Source organism: Lichenostomus cassidix, chromosome 4A, assembly GCF_008360975.1.
Source record: "Lichenostomus cassidix isolate B80296 chromosome 4A, HeHo_3.0, whole genome shotgun sequence".
Taxonomy (NCBI): domain Eukaryota; kingdom Metazoa; phylum Chordata; class Aves; order Passeriformes; family Meliphagidae; genus Lichenostomus; species Lichenostomus cassidix.
In genome coordinates, this window is record NC_139485.1 from 14,027,173 (window position 1) to 14,045,052 (window position 17,880).

General features: G+C 48.7%; 1 protein-coding gene across 2 annotated transcripts; it reads left to right on the forward strand.

Annotated features, from left to right (window-relative positions):
* The first annotated feature begins 100 nt into the window (after positions 1 to 100).
* KIF4A (kinesin family member 4A) lies at positions 101 to 17,505 on the forward strand. 2 transcript variants are annotated; one of them, XM_085060646.1, is made up of 31 exons: positions 101 to 226; positions 529 to 658; positions 739 to 853; positions 1,563 to 1,753; positions 2,000 to 2,089; positions 2,660 to 2,826; positions 3,005 to 3,099; positions 3,282 to 3,401; positions 4,445 to 4,620; positions 5,094 to 5,155; positions 5,748 to 5,880; positions 6,346 to 6,404; positions 6,572 to 6,677; positions 7,314 to 7,379; positions 7,664 to 7,849; positions 8,239 to 8,342; positions 8,577 to 8,721; positions 9,194 to 9,304; positions 9,780 to 9,863; positions 10,543 to 10,656; positions 10,854 to 11,009; positions 11,401 to 11,495; positions 11,889 to 12,018; positions 12,772 to 12,942; positions 13,283 to 13,390; positions 13,574 to 13,651; positions 13,735 to 13,836; positions 14,479 to 14,628; positions 15,403 to 15,519; positions 16,181 to 16,303; positions 16,811 to 17,505. In XM_085060646.1, exons 2-31 carry the CDS (start codon positions 536 to 538, stop codon positions 16,994 to 16,996), a joined length of 3,663 nt encoding a protein of 1,220 aa, XP_084916772.1. In that variant the 5' UTR covers positions 101 to 226; positions 529 to 535; the 3' UTR covers positions 16,997 to 17,505. The 2 variants fall into 2 exon arrangements, with proteins under 2 accessions (XP_084916772.1, XP_084916773.1); XM_085060647.1 differs by lacking the exons at positions 101 to 226; positions 16,181 to 16,303; positions 16,811 to 17,505 and adding an exon at positions 15,710 to 15,865 and having other exon boundaries at positions 394 to 658.
* Positions 17,506 to 17,880: the final 375 nt, after the last annotated feature.

A 17,880-nucleotide genomic window follows, 5' to 3' on the forward strand; every position in this document is an offset into this window, starting at 1 on the left:
CGCCCCTCGCGCTGTCCCACCCCTCCCCGGATCGACCCCGCCCCCGCCTGACGCACCGCTCTGCGATTGGCTGCGGTTCCGCCCCTCGGTGACGAACGGCCTCGCGATTGGCTGCGTGTCCTCCCCTCCTGAAGCACGGCTCTGTGATTGGCCATGGCGGCGCGCGGCCCGGTTTGAACGGCGGCCGTTGCGGCGGCGCCATTGGAACGGGTAGCGGCGGTTTCAGGTCAGTTCCGCGGCCGCCCCGCGACACCGGGCAGGGCCAGGCCGGGCCCGCTCCACCCCCGCTCCAGCCCCACGCCCGGCCCGGGGCTCCGCTCCATCCCTGAGCCCCGGCAGGGCCGCTTCACCCCCAATCCATCCCAGAGCCCCGGCGGGGCCGCTTCACCCCCGCTCCACCCCACACCCCGGGCACGCTCCTTCCCGCTCCTTCCCCGCTCATCCCCGCTCATCCCCGCTCCATCCCGCTCCCCCGGCAGAGCCGCCGCCCCTTATCCCTGCCCGCCTCACGGCCCTCGCGTCCCGCAGGCTGGCGATGATGCGTGAGGACGACAAGGGCATCCCGGTGCGGGTGGCGCTGCGCTGCCGGCCGCTGGTGCCCAAGGAGATCAGCGAGGGCTGCCAGATGTGCCTGTCCTTCGTGCCCGGGGAGCCGCAGGTGAGCCTCGGGGGGTTCCCGGGGGTCCCGCGGCCCTGCCGGCGCGGTTAGCAGCACTGCCCCGTCGCTCTCGTCCGCAGGTCGTGGTGGGCAGTGACAAGGCCTTCACCTACGACTACGTGTTCGACCCGTCCGTGGAGCAGGAGGAGGTTTTCAACACAGCGGTGTCGCCTCTGGTCCGAGGCATCTTCAAAGGTTTGTCCAGGATTTTGCCCGTTTGGAGCCTGTTTCTCTCCACAGAACGAGTGGGGTGTGTTCTCTGAGGACTTCTGGTCCCTGAGGCTGCCTGGGTAAGGCAGTTTTTATGGAATATCAGAATGGTTTGGGTTGGAAAGGACCTTAAAGCCCAACTATTGCCACCCCTGCCATAGGCAGGGATACCTTCCACCATCCCAGGTTGCTCTAAGCCCTGTCCAACCTGGCCTTGGACACTGCCAGGGATCCAGGGGCAGCCACAGCTTCACTGGGCACCCTGTGCCAGGGCCTGCCCACCCTCACAGGGAAGAATTCCTTCCCAGTATTCCTCTGGCATTTTCTCTCATCCTGTCATTCCAGGTCCTTACTAAAAGTCCCTCTCCCTTCTTAAGAATAACACAGTGAACTGATAAACATCCTGTTCCAGGACACTGCAGTGGAGCATTGTTGTGTTTCTGTGCTGTGCTGAAACTTGGACTTGTGCTGTGTTTCTGTTCAGTTCTAATAAAGCAATAACCAGACTCTAAAAAGAGCTGGAATAATAATTTTATCTGTGTTTTACGGAGTTTTGACCTTTCGTCTCCTCAATGTTACTGCCTATGATCTGTGCTTAAAGCTGGAATAAACTGCTGGTTCTGGAAGGGTGGTTTTCAAAAATGCAGCTTTCTATTCCCCACGTGACTCATCTGGGTGCCCTTTGTTCCCCCAGGATACAATGCCACTGTCTTGGCCTACGGACAGACAGGATCTGGGAAAACCTACTCCATGGGAGGCACCTACACTGCCAACCAGGAGTATGAGCCCAGCGTGGGGGTCATCCCCAGGGTCATCAAGCTGCTCTTTGACGAGAAACAGCAGAGGCAGGATTGGGAATTCATCCTCAAAGTTTCTTATCTGGAGGTAAAATTTTGGTTTTTGTCAAGTTGTGACTGCAGGGAGCTTTGAGGCCACCTCTTTAGGGTAACAGATATTGATTCAATCAACCCCTAAAGCTCTAGGAGATTTTGTCAGGAACAGGATTCTTGTCTAAAGTATCTTTCCCTAAAGGTGAAATGAGTAGAATGTGATGCCAAATAAGCCCTAATGTCAGCATAACTGCACCTTTCTTTGGCTGGTAACTCTGAGCTGCTCCTCTGCTGCTTCCAGATCTACAACGAGGACATCCTGGACCTGCTGTGTCCCTCCCGAGAGCGTTCCCAGATCAGCATCCGGGAGGATCCCAAAGACGGCATCAAGGTCTGCCCTGCTGGGGCTGGGAGCAGCAGGGCTGTCAGCCTGGGGACTGGAGGGTTTTATGTGTCATTTTTTATCATCCCTAAAATGGGATGGGGCTCATCTATCCCTTGGGAGCAGCTCAGGGTGGATCCTCAGGGAAAGCACAACTTGCCAAGGAAAACATCCAGGTCCTCCTGCTCATGCCCTCTGTGGTTTGTGTCCCTGGGAGCTGCCTCTCCACCACTTTATCCACACAAATCCTCACTCCATCAGCCAGTTTTCCCCTTCTTGTGACTGGCACAGCTCCCAGGTTGGCCTGGGATGTTAATGGATTTGTCCCTGAAGCCCAGCTGGCCCTGGAGCAGGCAGAGGAACTTGGGGGATGTTTAAGAGTAGATGATGTGATTCTGTGTTCCCAAAGTGAAATTCAGATCCAGTTTTTCCAGGGATGCTCCATTCCAGGCCTCTCGCTGGAGGTGACACTGATTCTTGGGATGGGCTGACAAAGTCTGAGGTGGAGGGAGATTTTTCTGATCCCAGGTGGGATGAAGAGGGAGCAGAGGACAAACAATGATTTCTTCCTGGCTACAGATTGTGGGGTTGACAGAAAGAAGTGTCACCTGTGCCCAAGAGACTGTGTCCTGCCTGGAGCAGGGGAACAACTGCAGAACTGTGGGATCCACGGCCATGAATTCCCAGTCCTCCAGATCCCATGCCATCTTCACCATTTGCATTGATCAGAAGAAGAAAAATGACAAGTGAGTGTGATTGTGGAGCTGATAACGAGTTACTTTCCCAAAATTTGCCTATCCTGGTCCTAAGCTGTGCTTCTCAAGGCAGTTCAGTTTTTGGCTCTCTGCATTTCCAGCTCCTGGGCTGCTTCTTTTCCAGCTGGAAGTTTACCTGGGAGAGTAAAAGAGTTTTTTTCTGCCCTAGGAACGCAAATTTTCACTGCAAGCTACACCTGGTGGATCTTGCTGGCTCTGAGAGACAAAAGAAGACCAAGGCTGAGGGAGACAGGCTCAAAGAAGGTCTGTGGGCTGGGACTGGTGGAGTTTGGGTTTCTTCTCACTTTGGAGTTAATAAAAGAGCAAATCACTTCTTTAATCCTTGAATCTGCTTTTTTCAACCTTGTTAAAGTTTTAGTAAGGGCAGGAAATGAGCAGTTTGGAGCTGTTGAGGTGGCACTGCTCACTGTGACCTTTGTCTGCAGGAATCAACATCAACAGAGGCCTCCTGAGCCTGGGGAATGTCATCAGTGCTCTGGGAGAGGAGAATAAAAAGGGAGGGTTTGTCCCCTACAGAGACTCCAAGCTGACCAGGCTGCTGCAAGGTGAGAGACAGATGGTGACAAAGCCTAAATTTACAGGTGCTTTTTAAATACCAAAGCAGGAGGAAACCCCACAGCTCAGAGCTGCTGCTGCAAAAGGATTCATTTATTTAATTCCTCACTGAAGCCAGACTTTTCCTGGACTCTTTATTTTAGGTTGCAAATGCAGTGAGATGAATTCAAAACGAGTCCTGCTCTCCTGCACTTTGTGTGACAGGAGGAAACACGACAAATCAGGGCATATTTTTGGTGGGGAGAAGGAAGATTGGAAGTCTGGGAGCTGAGATCTATTATTGTACCTTAATTATAGCAACTCCCTGGGTGATGTCACAGCTAGAATGAGAAGCTCAAGCTGTCTGTGCCTTTTCTGGGATTTGTTTTCTCAGTCTGAATATCTGCTCTTTATATTTCAATAGTTGGGATTTGTCTTTTAATACATTTTATTTAAGTTACCCTTCAATTTGGGCACAGCTTTAGTAATGAAATTACTAGGATTTTTTTAATGGTAATTACATAATTTAATACAAAAGCTCTTCAGTATTTTCCATGCCTGAAAGTACATTAAAAACCTGGATTGGGCTGGATGTGGGGGGCTTTTTTTTTTTTCTGATCAGTAGCTTCAGGGAGCCAATTTGTGTAGAACCAAAGCATGAAGTTCCATGCAGCTTTGTGATCTGTTCTTACCCAGTAATTCCTTAAATTGGAGAAAACTCTGGATGTTCATGGAGGTCTTGTTATTGTGGGGGAGAAGGGAGGGGAAAACCTGGAAGAACCAAGCCAGAAATGGCAGAAAGAAATTATTTATTAGGGCAACAACTGGAGCTTCTGGGGTGAAATCTTTGGTTTCAAAGCCTGACTTTGGCTTTCAAAAAAGACACTTGAATACAGAGCTGAGTGGGCAGAGGAGAAAGTAACAAGTGGCACCAAAATCCAGGTATTGAATCTGCATTTTGGGGACACACTCATGGGACTGGAATCCTTGACTGGTGACATTTCACTGTCCTTCTTGCTCTGCCAGCTTTCATATTCTTTCTTTTCCTCCCCAGACTCGCTGGGTGGGAACAGCCACACGCTGATGATTGCCTGTGTGAGCCCAGCAGATTCCAACCTGGAGGAGACCCTGAACACTCTGCGCTACGCTGACAGGGCCAGGAAGATCAAAAACAAACCCATTGTCAACCTGGATCCCCAGGCAGCTGAGCTGCACCAGCTGAAGCAGCAGGTACTGGGGGATCCCCTCTTGTTCTGAGCTCAGCAAACACCAAGAGAAGAAGGCACAACCACACCAAATGTGCAAAACATCCCTCATGTACATTGCTCTGTTTGTGGAGGTGGCTGGGAAGGGAAAATATGGATATTTCTTGAAATTTTGCAGCTGGTGGTGCTGGTGTGGTTTAATTTTTTCTTGCACCTAACAAATCATTGCCTGGTGAGCCACAGGCACAGTTAGAAACACCGAGATGGTTTGATGCCTTTCTGGCATCTCCTGCCTGTGCCCAGCACAGTGGGAAGTGTTTTCCTTGGGGTGATCCCAGAGGGAAGAAAAGAACCTTTTATTTGAGGAGTAAATAACTTAAAATACTGTAACACCACCACTCCTTTCCCCAGACAGTAGTAAAAGGAGCAGATGAGTCAGGAAGACCAAGGAGCCATGGAGTTACTACATTTACAAGCAATAATTATTTCTCTTTGTAGGTCCAGCAGCTCCAGGTGCTGCTGCTCCAGGCCCATGGAGGGACCCTGCCTGTGTCTCTCAAGTAAGATTTGTTATTAATATTCCATGGATCTGTATTTGTCACACTCCAGAGAAGTCTCTGGATCTTCTTAGCTCTGGGCAGTGCTGTGGAGTGAGGGGAGATTGCAAAAATCTGTTGCAGGAAATAAAAGAGGAACCAGGAAACACCTCCTGAATCAACACCTGTCTGTCAGACCCATCCATCCCTCTTTTCCTCACCCCTCTACCCCTGAGTGTTTGGCAGCTCCACCTCCACTGTCCTTAAAAGCACAAAATCTAGGACAGAGTTGGATTGTGCAGATGTTGTGTTCTGGGGATGTTTCAAAAGCAAGTACATGGAGTTCACAACCTCTGTTTGGAGGATCTCCCTATGTTATGGAAGTGTCCAAGGCCAGGCTGGACAGAACTTGGAGCAGCTTGGTCCTGTAGAAAGTGTCCCTGGCCATGGCAGGGGTGGGACTGGATGAGCTTTAAGATCCTTCCCACCCAAACCATTCTGGGCTATTGATTGTAAACTGTTTAGGAAATAACAATTCTTCTGGAAGTGATTTCAGTGCTGTCCCAAAGCCCTGGCCAGGCCATGCTCACACAGAAACTGCTCTTTGCTGTTGCAGTTTGTCTCCCTCAGAGAGCCTCCAATCCCTGATGGAGAAGAACCAATCCCTGCAGGAGGAGAACCAGAAGCTGAGCCAGGGGCTGAGTGAGGCTGCTGGGCAAACAGCACAGATGCTGGAGAGGATCATCCTGGTAAGTCCAGTTATCCCAGGAGAGTTTTAAATTGCTGGGAATGAACCAACAGCAGCTCCTGTATTTATGGCATGTTGGGAATCTCTCACTAATGTTCCTTTCACGTTGATTCCAAATCAGTCAGAACCAAAAGTCTGCCAGAATCCGTGGTCCTTTAGATCTGTGACTTCAGTGGGGAAAAGGAGACTGAATCTTTCAGCTTTTTAATATTTTAAGTATTTTATTTTGATATTTTAAATAACACTTACACACTTGTGCTCTCCCTTCCCTACCCTTCCTTTTCTCTGCTGCCTGCAGTATCTATCCCTGAAAAAAATGGTTTTAAATCCAAACTGGTGGCCCTGATCATGAAAGATCTTTTACTGCATTGATTTTTTTCACACTGCCAATCTTTTGCTGCAAATTAATCAGCTGATTGCTGGCTTCTTATCTTCTACAATTGAATATAATCCTGATTTCTCTTAGACAGAGCAAGAAAATGAGAAGATCAGTGCAAAACTAGAGCAGCTCCAGCACCATGCTGCGTAAGTATCCCCACACCCTTCTCCTGGGGAAATATCCTTGGGAATTAAAAGTTTTTAGTGGGATGAACTGGATCCAGCCAACTGGGGTTTGTTAATTCAGAGGGTGAGTGGGAAAAGTTGTTCCTCCCTGGCACAAATGTGCCATGGACTTGTTCCCATGTTTCCAGGTGCAAGTTGGATCTGCAGAAGCTGGTGGAGACTGTGCAAGATGAGGAATTAAAGGAAAATGTGGAGGTGATTCGGAGCCTGCAGCAGGTGCTGGTTGAGCTGCAGGTAAGGCTGAGCCCAGGGAAGGGGGAATTGTGTCAACTTACTCAGGAAATCTGGGATTCCAGTCCAGAAACTTCCCTCAAGGAGCCCAGGAATTAAAAGTATGAAGTGACTCTTGAGATCCACTTCAAAACTGTCCTGTTGTGCTTTAATGCTGCAGAAAGTGCTGCTCCTGTGGGAAGAAAAAGGAGGAGTCTCCTTTGGACTATTTGGAGACTCCTATTGGAGATTAACATGGATTTTACAATCCCTGAATTGGATGGAATGTTGTAAGCTTGGTGATTTTTATGGACAACATAAATTGCAGGGACCTGAAATTGTTAAATAGAAGCATCCAGGCCTTTGTCTAATGGAAGAATTTCAGTTCTCCCTCACTGGACATTCCCCTGTTCCCAGACTCCTTTTTCCTGTGAGGAGGAGGCTCCCAGTGCTGGAGTTCTGGGAAGATTTTGAGGAATGGCTTTTCCAACTAGAAAAGGAGGAGTTTCCTCACTTCCCTCGAGGAGGAGGACAATGTTCTTTGCAGAGAGGTTCAGGCCTGAGTAGAATCACGTTGTCATAATGTACCAACAGTGTTATTTCCTTCATTTTACTTCATATTTCCCTTTTCACCCAAATTTTCTTCTCTCTGCCCAACAGAGTGAAAATGCTGCCACCACAGAAGCTGCTGCAGAGCTGCCAAACTCTGGACAAAGTACTCCAGGTGTAAGTGAGAGGCTCAGCAGTGCACACCTCACTGGGGCATGGTTTTGTCTCTTCATCATTTATATCTGCTCCCTCCTGCTAATTTTCTAACCCAAACCTTAATAAATCATCACTCTTGTCTGTGCCGTTTTAAACTCGATGTGTTCAAGGTCAAAAACCTGTTCTCATTTCTGAATATCACTTTTTTTTTACTTAAAAACGAACTTGAAATGCTCTGTAGAAGCAGAGATGGTGTGATTGAAGAGCCCTGGGTTGGTCTCTCCTCATGGCTGTGTCTCCTGCAGGAAGCAGAAGTTGGCCAGGAATCCAAGAGCGGCTCTGACGATTTCAGCACTCAGCACGCCCTGCGCCAGGCACAGCTCTCCAGGGAGCTGCTGGAGCTCAACAAAGCTCTGACCCTCAAAGAGGCCCTGGCCAAAAAAATGACTGAAAATGACACTCAGCTGGCGCCCATTCAGTACCAGTACCAGGTAAAGCTGAAATCTTCCTTGTTCTGTTTGTTTTCCCCAGTTCCTGCTGGGGAGGGAAGGGGGATCTGTTGTCAAGAGCATGTTCTGATTTGAGTCTACTTATTCTTAAACTGAGTCCCTGCTCCCTTGGGCAGATTTCCCTGCTGTGCTGGGATTTCCCACCTCTGAAATGATTCAGTCAGGATGTGGCCACAGTGACTCTGTGTCCACCAAAGCTCCAGAGTGTGCTGGACCAGTCCTTGTGACCCTCACACTACTCTTAGATGAGGTGGTTTATCAGCCTGCTGCAAAGGAATTGGGTTTTTCAAGGTTTCTCTGTCTTAAAGCTTTGCCTCGAGGTGTCTTTTCACGGTTTTTATTTGGAGCTTTATTCTTCCTGTCTTTTCTAGACCAATATGAGGGATCTGGAATTGGAGGTCAGCAATTTGCAGAAGGAAAAGGAGGAGCTGGTCCTTGCTCTGCACATGGCAAAGAAGGACATCAACCAGGCCAAGTAAGAGGGGCTCTGCCTGGAGCTCTGGGGGTTGTTAATGTGTCTGAAAATTCCAATGTCTTGCACTTCCATGATCTGTAAAATCTCTTATTTGATGTAAAAGTGTCTCTTTAATGTGTCAGGAGCTGCAGAGAAGCCTCCTGTGGGCTTTCAGCAGCAGTAAAAGTGACAAAGGTGACATTTTTCATGAGGTGCCTCTGAAGCTGGAGATGATTTGTTGTGCTTTCTCTCCAGGCTGAGTGAGCGGCGCCGGAAAAGGCTGCAGGAGTTGGAAGCTCAAATCAATGAGCTCAAGAAGAAGCTGAATGAGCAATCCAAGCTCCTGAAGCTGAAGGAATCCACGGAGCGCACGGTGTCCAAACTGAACCAGGAGATCAGGGTAACCAGCCCAAAAGGCAGCTCTGACTTGAGCCAGTGTGGGCAAAGTAGCTCCCAGGCAGGAATCCCAGAAATGCCAGGTGGAAATCCCAGACAGGAATCCATTTTCTCTATAGTGAGACTGAAAATAGCAGGTTTTGGCAAGATTGCTTTGGCTAAATGACCACAATAGCCAGGTGACTACTGAGATTTGGGAGGAAAAGAAGTCCAAAGATTCTTTTGGCACTTCTAATTTATTGCCTCAGTCAAATTATTTGATTCCCACTTTGATTTCCCTAAATTGTGTCTATCTTGGTCTTCCCTTTACGCCTAAAAAATCCGTTTTTTAGTACTTTTGAGAGTGTTCTGAGTGGGAGCACACTAAGATTTCCCACCTGCTATTCCCCACACCTGGCAGGCACAGGGGGAAGGGAAAGTGAAGCTCCTCAGAATGTAAAACCTGGATAATCCTTCCAGCCACCGGTGTTTTCCAGGAAATGAAACAGCAAAGGGTGCAGCTGATGCGTCAGATGAAAGAAGACACCGAGAAGTTCAGGCAGTGGAAGCAGCAGAAGGACAAGGAGGTGCTCCAGCTGAAGGAAAAGGTGAGCAAACAAGCCCCTCACTCTGTCCCTCCCTCCAAAGGGGTGCTGCAAGGTTTGTTTAACTGGAAAGCATCTGAGGAGCAGCTGGGAATGCTTTGAAGAGGAGCTTGGCTCACGTGGCTGCCACTTTTTACCATCTGGACTTGCCTGTGGCTGGAGATCTTCAAGCTCTCACCACAGCTGTGACTCAGCTCTAAAGCAGAAGGCAAAAATAGTCAATATTTGAAGGATTTAAAATTGTAGGGTTTGGCCTCAGCGTGGGAGATGTTTAAACTTCCAAAGGAATGTTGGATCTGCGGGTTAATACAATCCAGCTGCTTGTGGTGGCTGAGTGCAATGGACAGCAAACACCTGGAGTTTGGTCTCACAGCAATTCCTACCCCTCAATGCTTTGGGATGCTCAGGCTGAAACTTTGGGGCTGCAGCCTTTTTTTGTCATGGAAAATGTGACTTTTCCAGCTGTTTTTCCTTGCAGGATCGTAAGAGACAGTATGAGCTCCTCAAGCTGGAGAGGGATTACCAGAAACAGGCCAACGTCCTCCGGCGCAAAACGGAAGAGGTGAGGAGCCAACAGCTCCTAGAAATTCCCAACCAATTCCTAAAGTCTGCCAAGTGGGGCTGGAGGATGGAACAGGATATGCAGAAACCTCTTAAAGGAAGTTTAGAGGCTGGAAAGAATAGCTTTTCTCTGTGTGGAGAGATCCCCACTTCTGCCTTGGGGCCTTTGAGGGATCCCAGTTCAATTTGCTCCTTAAAGGAGTTCAGAGGCTGAAATGAAAAGCTTTTTCTCTGTGTGGAGAAACCCACATTTCTGCCTTTTAGCCTTAGTTAAATTTGCTCCTTTGGAGGCCAAATGACTCTGAGTCCCAGGTTTCTATGGCAAATCCATGCTGAAGCCCAAGGTAGGAACTGGGAAAGGAGTTTGAGTTGTGGATCTCCAAGGCTGCAGTTCAAAATCCTTTCAGGATGGCTTTGTAAAATAAATACATCTTCAACTCCTCTTTTTGGATGTTTTCTTCTACCTTCAGGCCTAGAAGCAGCTTCTCCTTAAAGGAGGAAGGGCAGCAAAGGAAATAAATCAGTGACAGTAGTTTTGATTTAAACCAGAATAACTTGAGATTTATTAACCTCGTGCTGTCACTGTCCCAGTGTTTGCCCTGGCTTGGGAATCCCTGGTGTTTCCAGCTGTGGCAGATGATTTGCAGTCCCTGTTCAGCTCCTTGTGGAATCTCTTGCAGGCAGCAGCTGCCAACAAACGCCTCAAGGATGCCCTGCAGAAGCAGAAGGAGGTGGCAGATAAACGGAAGGAGACCCAAACTCGGGGCATGGAAGGAATTGCCGCACGAGTCAAAGTGGGTGAAAGCATTTTTGCATCCCTGCTGGGCAAACTGGGATTTGGGGTGATGCTGCTGGCCTGGGTGGCTGGAGCACAGCAGGAGGAACAGGGAATTGCAATGGGATTATTCAGTTTTTCCAAAATGCCTTTATGGAGAAGGATTCAGTGCTGGAGTTGAGCTCAACCACTGGATTTTGGGGGTTGTTTTGCCAGAGCTGGCTTGCAAATGAAGTTGAGGTTCTTGTCAGCACTGAGGAGGCTCGAAGACACCTGGCAGACCTGCTGGAGGACAGGAAAATCCTGGCAAAGGAACTCCATCAACTGAAAGAGAAGAAAGAGGCTGGAGAAAATCCCCCTCCAAAGCTGCGGGTAAGAGGGAAATTCCCTTTCCCGACCCGACACCTCTGGCTGTTCAGCAATACTAGGTTAATTATTCTCATTCCTACTTGACCTGTTCCCCCAGAAGGTGGAGATGGATCCCATCCTTGGCTACCTTTCTGGGAGAAAGCATTAATGCTTTTATCCTCTGACATGTCAGGGGCAAGAGGTGCTGAAGTAACTTGTTACTAAGTGGAATTTGGGAAAACTTCTTCCCCAAAAGGGCAGTCAGGCTTTGGAGCAGGCTCTCCAGGGAGCTGTCCCAAAAACATGTGGATGTGGCACTTGGGGACAGGGGTGACCTGTCATTTTTCCAGCTGGAATGTCTGTAACTGTGGGATTTCCTCCCCTATTCCTGCTTACATCCATGCTGTAATTCCAGAGGCGCACATACTGCCTGACCGAGCTGCAGGCTCCGGACACAGATCTCTCCATATCCAAACAGATTGAAAGCCTGGAAACTGAGATGGAGCTCAGGTAAGGCACTGCCACAAAGCTCATCCACACAGCCTTGCCTTGGCTTTTCCCTCATTTCCATCCCAAATCTCTGGAGCGTGGAAGAGAATGTAAAACACACGCTGACACTGGAAATGAGGGAAGAGTGTGGGTTTTCCTAGCTGGAATTTTTTCAAGAGGTGGGGAAAATTCTCTGTCGCTAAGACTGGGTTTTTCTGAGCTGTTTGGGGGCAAAACCTCACTTTTATTTGGGAGTGTGGAACAGAGTGGAGCAAGGCAGGCTCCAGGTGCTCAACTGAGCAGCAAAAATCTTAAACTATTTTACTTAATGTTCTGGGAACAGCAACATTGTCCCAGGCATCAGCCCTGGTTTTCTCCTGTGTTGTAACCCCAAATCCATGGATTCTCTCCCAGGAATGCCCAGATAGCAGATCTGCAGCAGAAACTCCTGGATGCAGACAATGGAGATCGGGCCAAGCAGCGCTGGGAGAGTGTTCCCACCATCCTGGAGGCCAAATGTGCTCTGAAATATCTCCTGGCAGAGGTAAACCCTGAATTTTCCTGTTTTATCCCTAAAAACAAAGGCTCTAAGTCTGCTTAGCCACAACTGAAAGGAAGTGACCAAAGGAATTTGAGTGGAGCCCTCTTGTAGTGGATGAAGTTTATTCCTCTTGCAAGTTTAGATTAAAATATTCTATACTGGGGAGTGAAATCTGAAAAACAGGGAAGAGGGAAATGGAACAGATGAAAGTCTGGATATATCAGCTAAAGGCTTGCATGGGAATGAGAAAAAACAAATTTCAGAAGTGGAAGAGAAGAGAAAGTACCTAAAACACTTCTGGATAAGCAGGGAAACAGGGGCAGTGTTTGTGGTCAGGGGAAGCAGGAATGGGTGTTGAGATGGGAAAAGCTTGGACAAGACTGGTGTTAAGGGGAGAGTAGGAATTGGGGTACTGTGGGATCAGGGAAAGAGCAGCTGAAGGACATAATTACCTGTTGCTCTCTGGTGCTTGGCAAGAAAAGGAGAAGCGTGAAAGGGAAAATACTCCAAGTTCTGCAGGAAGGGAGGTGAATTCAGAACTGTGAGCAAAACCCTCTGCTCCCTGGTTTGCATTTCCAGAGTGTCTGGCTCTGAATCTCCTCTGGTCTCCTTGGTGCTGAGGGCTGGTGCAGTTCCTGGCAGGGCTGGAAGCTACAGGGATGCTTCACCTCCAGATTGCAGCCCCTGTCCCAGCAGGGAATCCTTGTCCCAGCAGGGAATCCCTGACCTGAGCCATCCCTTGCTCTTGTTTTCCAGCTGGTCTCCTCCAAAGTGCAGGAGAGCAAACTGCAGAGCAGCCTCGAGCAGAGCCAGGCCAGCTGCTCAGATATGCAGAAGATGCTGATGGAAGAGAGAAACCACACAGCAGAGCTGGAGGCAGAATTCCAAAATCAGATTTTGGTGCAGGAGCAGCAGCACCAGGAAAAGGTGAATCAGAGCTCATGGAAATCTTGGAGTCTGGGGCTGATCTCCAGGTCTCCTCAGAGAGAAAGGCAAAGGGGATGTGCTGAATATCAACTCAAATTTTGCTGGATTTTTGAAGATGGCTCATTAAAAGCCAAAGAAACCCCTGTGTTTATCCTGTGCAAATTGGTTTATTCAGTAACTTTCCTCCTGCTTTAAGTGAGGATGTTACACCTGAGCACAAGATCACTTTTCAAGTAATTCAGGGTGGAATTGTGCTAGGAGTGACAGGAAATTTCCTTGAACTTTGATGCCAAGTTCTCCTTTCAGGAATTCACCCCTGTTTATTCCAACTTGCTTTTAGGTTCTGTACCTGCTCAGCCAATTCCAGCAGAAAGAAGCAGCAGAGAAGAGATTGGAAGATTCTCTGAATGAGCAGGAGAAACAACTGCAGGAGCGACTCCGGTTCCAGGTGCAGTGTCTGGATGTGGCTGGGGGAGGGTGGGATCCTTTGGGATACCTGGAATAGGAGAAGGATTGAATGTTCCCTCTGCAGAAGCCTGCATGGGGTGATTGCTGTGCAGGCTGGAATAACCCTGGGGGATTTTCTCTTACTTATCTCCAATGAAATAAATTTCCTCTTGTCCTGCAACAGGAGGAAGAGCTGGAAAAAATGAGGGAGATATGTGAGAAGAACCAGGAGCTCCTCCGGGAAAATGACACTCTGAAACAGGTAGAGCCTTGCACAGACAGCAGAGCCTCGTGGCAGTTGGGTTTCATGGATTTTGCAGAGCTGATTCTTGTCCCTTTTGACAGAAACTGCTGCTCCTCCAAGTTGCCAGTGGCCAGAAGCTCCGGCACATCCAGCAAAGGCCAGCTGAGTCTCCAGATTCTTCTTTTGATTATGTTCCACCCAAAGTAAGAGGCTGCTCACTTTGTATTGCACCTGAATTCTTTGCAAAATTAATCTTGCCTGTTGATAATTTGGTTTATTTCTTTCTCCCAAGTTGCATTTACCGGCCACTTGTTCTGCTCATTGAAGTTCTGCTCATTGAAGTGGCCCTTTCAGTGCTTTCTAGAAGACTCAAATACCTTGCATTAGTTTTTTTATTACAAAAAAAAAAAAAAAAAAAAACCTCAAACCCCAAACATGTTTCCTCATTGTAGTTCTGACTCTGTATCCTCCAGAGTCCAGGTGTTTTTCTGTAGCATTCCCAGTCTTTAAATTATAGAGCAAGGCATGTGTGTCACAGCAAACTTTGCTGCTGTGCAAAGAGTCAAATCTTAGTGCTGAGAGGAATAAATTATTTAAAACTCTTTGGACAAGAGTGTGACACTTGTTTCTTGTCATGTGATGTGACAACAACTCAGATTTCCAAGGATTTGTCATTGAGGGTTTAAACTGATGGAATTCTCAACCCTGCCAATTGGATCTTTTCCCCTCCCTCACCCCACAACCTTCTTGGCTGTGAGGGACTCTGAAAACCCTAATCAAACCTTGTGAAAATCTAAGTCTGTGTGATTTTTGGTGGCCTAACCCCCCATGCTCCTGTGCTGCAGCCCAAGACCCGCCGGCAGACAACAGCCAAAGCCCGGCCGCCCAGCCCCGAGGTGGATGTGGAGGAGCTGCTCTCTGACTCTGGGGAACTGGAGGATTCTGACTGGCTTCCTGGGAAAGCAGGCAGAGGATCAAGGAAAAACCTCATGGGGGTAAGATCCAGCTGCCCTTGATCCAGTGTTGGTTAGGGAATCATTTGCTGTGTGCAAGGATTGGGTATGGAGCGGTGAGATGTGGTGTCTCCACTGCTCAGTGGCAGGAATGGATTATTTGGGTGCCTTGGGATATTTGTGACTTTCCCACAGACACAGCAAGTGTTGTCTGCAGTCAGCAACACCTTCCTGGGCAGTTTTTCCCTGTCCAGGTCACCTTCTCCCATGAGCTACATGTTCTGTCCTGCTGCCTGTGCCTGAGCTGGCCTCTGCTTTAGGAGCAGCCCCAACAGCAGCCAGATCCCTCCAGGGAGTCTGCTTTAGGGAAAAAAAAAACAAACAAAAGGGATGGCCTACCAAGGGATCCTGTTCCCTCTGGGAATCTGCAGCTTCCAGTCCTGACAGAGCCACAGCTGCCATCTGTGTCAGTGTGGAGCTTCACCCTGTGAAATAAAATTCCTGAGGCTTTTGAGGGGGGAATCAGCTTCCACCTTCATGTGGAAGTGTGGCACAAAAACTGGGATTCTTTGGGATCACCTGAAATCAGGCACTGAGTAACTACAGATGCTTCTCCTGTAGATCCTGAAGATGGATCTGTAGGTAGAAGGATTTTATTCAGGATATTAGGAAGGAGATTATTCTGGGACGCAGAGCTGGCAACAAAACATTTCTGGGGCAGCTTGGGGGTGTCTCTGTCCTTGAGATGCCACAGCTGGCAGGATCCTGGAGCATTCCAGGAGCATCCTGGCCATTGGATCCCCCTTCCCTCCACAGTGCTCATGCAAGGGCCGCTGTGGGAACAGGCAGTGTGGCTGCAGGAGGCAGAAGATAGAATGCACCGATGGCTGCAGCTGTGCTATGACCACCTGCAGGAACAGGGAGAGGGGCCTGGTGAGTGCTGCTGGCTCTGGGGGTGCCAGGGGGCCTGCAGGGCCTGGGTTTGGGCTGGAGCAGAGCTGGATGAAGGGATAGTTCCCACACAGGCACAGTTTGTCCAGGCAGAGCACGTGCACTTTGCTGAAACTGTGAATGTCACTAATTCGGTGCTTCTCTGGTAACTGAGGACAATTTTCCACTGCAGGGGCAGACTCTGACACTGAGCACAGACATTTGGAGATTCACAGCAGAGATTGTCCTGCTCCCACTTCTCATCCACAATTCTTGAGGACAAATAATTTCGATTTTTCTTTTGGACTCAGTAAATTAAAGCGTGTCTTTGGCTTCAGACAACACAAAACCTTGACTCATTCCCGGATTTATTTTTAAGAATTGGAAGGGATGGTTTGGGGAGGGGGTTCTAGCAGCAGGAAGGCCCATGAGAAACTGATGTTCATTGAGGAAGATGTTCCTAGTGGGATTTCTGCTCTTGGATCTCAGAGATGTGGAGCAGGGACATCCCATAATGCTTTAATTATTGCCTATTTTATGGAGCCATAGCCTGAGCTGCAGCATCCTGTTCTGTGGAATACTTCCCACCTGGAGAGCAGGGGGCTGTGGTGGGAAGGGAAGGGATGGATGTCCTACAAGAGCTTCACCCTCTGCTGCCCCTCAGGAAACCACAACATGTGAGGACCACAAAAGGGACTCAGAAGGGTCCTTGAAGCTGGAAGACCCCACGGAGGTGAAAGCAGGAGAGAGCTTCTTCCAGCCTGTGTGTGTCACTCCAACCACAAAGGTATTCCCAGGGACTGGGGACAGCAGAGCTGCTGAGTGAGGGATCTTGGAGGGAAATCAGCCCAGAGCAGAAGCTGCTGCTAGAAAACTCTGCACAGCTCCAGGCAGCTTGTGTGGAAGTTTTGAGTTTGCTGAATCCTTAAGTTTCCACACTAAAATGATGCCACAGGCTTGCCATGTTTTCCTGCAGCACCTTCACCAAGGAGAGAGGGGAAGTGAGGAGCTTACAGGATCAAATCACATTTTCCCATCTTCAAAGTGACCTTAAACTATTGTGCTATCCGACTTGGCACATCTCATTTTGCCTCAGCTAAACAAATTCCCTTATCCCATGGGAACTCACTATTCCAACTGTTGTCTCTTCCTGCTGGAGCTTGATATTTTGTCCAAAAGTTATCTTTTTCTTGAGTAAAAAAGTGAAGCAACTCTTGAGGCTGTCCTGGCACTTAGTGTTCTGCTGCCTCTGCTTGGTCACTCCAGCAGTGACTAACTCCTTGCTTTCCCACAGGTCCTGAAGGACATCACAGAGCAGGAGGTGTTCCTGAAGATTCCCAGCACTGCTGCCTCCCTGCTCAGGAGGGATGAGGAATCCCAGGAGAACCAGAACCCCTTTGGGAAGAAGAAGAAGAGGATGCTGAGCAGCAACATCAGCTTCTTCTCAGGCTGCACTCCCATCAAGGAGGAGTTTAACTGACCTGGAGCTTTCCCATCCCTTTAGGCCACATTCCTGGTGACTTTTGAGGGAGCAAAGGAGTCACAAACTCAGCTTTGGTTGTGTCTCTGTAAATATTTGTGTGTTGGGGCAAGGGGAAGGGTAAGAATCTTTCCTATGGAATTCCTGGAGTGAATGGAGGTGATTTTCTAGGTGGTTGTTCCCAGCTCCCTCCCTCCTCCCGAGCTGTGAATGCTGGGTACCTTTTCACCTGTAATCTTGAGAGAACTTTGCCTTTGCACTGGAGCTCTGCTCCTGCCTCTTCCCAAGGAGCCTGAAGGAACTTTTCCAGCTGCCCTGGGAGAGCCATGGAGTGAGGAGGCCCTGGCTGATGTCTTAAGCCAGCAGCTCTGAACCTGTCAGGCCTTCTGGCCCCTTTGGCTGCTGGCCTGTCTTTATTCAATGACTTTAGAAACTTGACCTATGTGAATAATGTAGGGATTTTAACTCTGGTTTGTAGTTTTAATAAAGGAATTACTATGAGCATCTGACTTTGAGTTGGAATTATTGTGTACAACAACACCTACCCCCCTGGGCTCAAAACCAGTCCAAGAGTTGCTGCCACTGGGGCCTGCTCAGGTCTTTCTGTCCAGACACCCCAACCAACATCCTGCTGCTTTTCCTTCCCCTCAGCCCTAAGTTTTGAGTCTTAGCAGGAAGAAAATGTAATAAATGTATTTTTTTAAATTTCTACTGCCACCCTTCCTTGTGTCTTGCAGAAGGAAGAATTCTTTCTCCCTGGCCTTCACTCCTCTCTGCATTCTAAGCAGATACAGTCCTCGAGAGCTGTAGGATGATTTATTTCCAAGTTATTTAAACAAGTTCAGAAGTACTGAGGGCTTATGCCCTAATCACAAACGGTTTTC